The sequence below is a fragment of the Phaethon lepturus genome, unplaced genomic scaffold (genome assembly GCF_000687285.1).
Source record: "Phaethon lepturus isolate BGI_N335 unplaced genomic scaffold, ASM68728v1 scaffold34298, whole genome shotgun sequence".
NCBI classification, from domain to species: domain Eukaryota; kingdom Metazoa; phylum Chordata; class Aves; order Phaethontiformes; family Phaethontidae; genus Phaethon; species Phaethon lepturus.
In genome coordinates, this window is record NW_010557450.1 from 1 (window position 1) to 1,015 (window position 1,015).

Below are 1,015 nucleotides of genomic sequence, written 5' to 3' on the forward strand. Positions count from 1 at the left end.
CTTACAAAAAGTACTTCTGTGTCAAGGATCCAAGATCATTTACTGTCTTTACTTCGACATAATCTAACTTATGAAAGAGTAACATGGCAAATAGATAGTATATTTAGAGAAAAACAGTTAAGACTGGCATACCTCCGCTTGTGCTTTATTAAATCCGCATCAACAATATCTGCCAAAGGCAAATTGAACAAACTAAATGAAGCTTGTACAACTACCCTAAAGAAAGAAAAAATACGAGATATTCATAGTTCTTATATACACTTTCATAATGAAATTGTAACTGACATTCTAACACATACACCCCAACACTCACATTTCCACAAACACACAAAGCTGAGATGTTCTTAAACATGGCGATTTATCTGTTTAACTTTCAGCAGTTCTGAAAGCATTATTAGATCTGTTCTTAATTAAGAATTAGAAATCAATATGCAAACCTAAAAGATGGGGGTTTTTAACTTTTTTTCCTGGACACTGGTGCAAAGGGTCATAAATACTCATTTGAGATTATCAGCAAATGTAATTTAAAATGACATGGAGAAAAGAAACACCTTAGAAGACAGAAACTGAAAATTTCCTCTTGAAAACTGAAAAGGACATGAGCATTACTGGAAATGGAAACATGGAAAACAAACTTCAAAAGTGGGAGAATTAGATCGTAAAAAGATTTTATATGCATTCCTATAGATGTATTTACATTATGTATATATGCATTTAAACACACACACACAAAGCCAACTCTTAACAAACTTCTAAGTGATATCATACTCAAATATTATTTCTATGTCTTATTAAATTTTGAGTGTGATTAGCTTTTACTTACAAGAGGTTTTGAAAAATTAACACTTTAAACATACAGTCTTTAGGTACCTTAGAATTTTTTTCTGGGGAAATCAAAATATATCTTCATCATTTAAAGTGTGCAGGTAATGAAATTCAATTTATTGTTCACACAATTCAGTGTTTAAAGTAGCCCGTGACTGAAATACTGAAAATAAGGGGGGGCGGGGGGGGG

General features: G+C 32.0%; 1 protein-coding gene across 1 annotated transcript in view; it reads right to left on the bottom strand.

Moving 5' to 3' along the window:
• Positions 1-132: 132 nt before the first annotated feature.
• Positions 133-1,015, bottom strand: part of LOC104625201 (transmembrane protein 180-like) — a gene marked incomplete at its 3' end in the record, with an annotated part of 6,328 nt that continues 5,445 nt past the window's right edge. The window contains exon 4 of the mRNA XM_010292767.1: positions 133-216. Within this exon, the coding sequence (XP_010291069.1) occupies positions 133-216 (84 nt within the window). The remainder of the gene's footprint in view (positions 217-1,015) is intronic.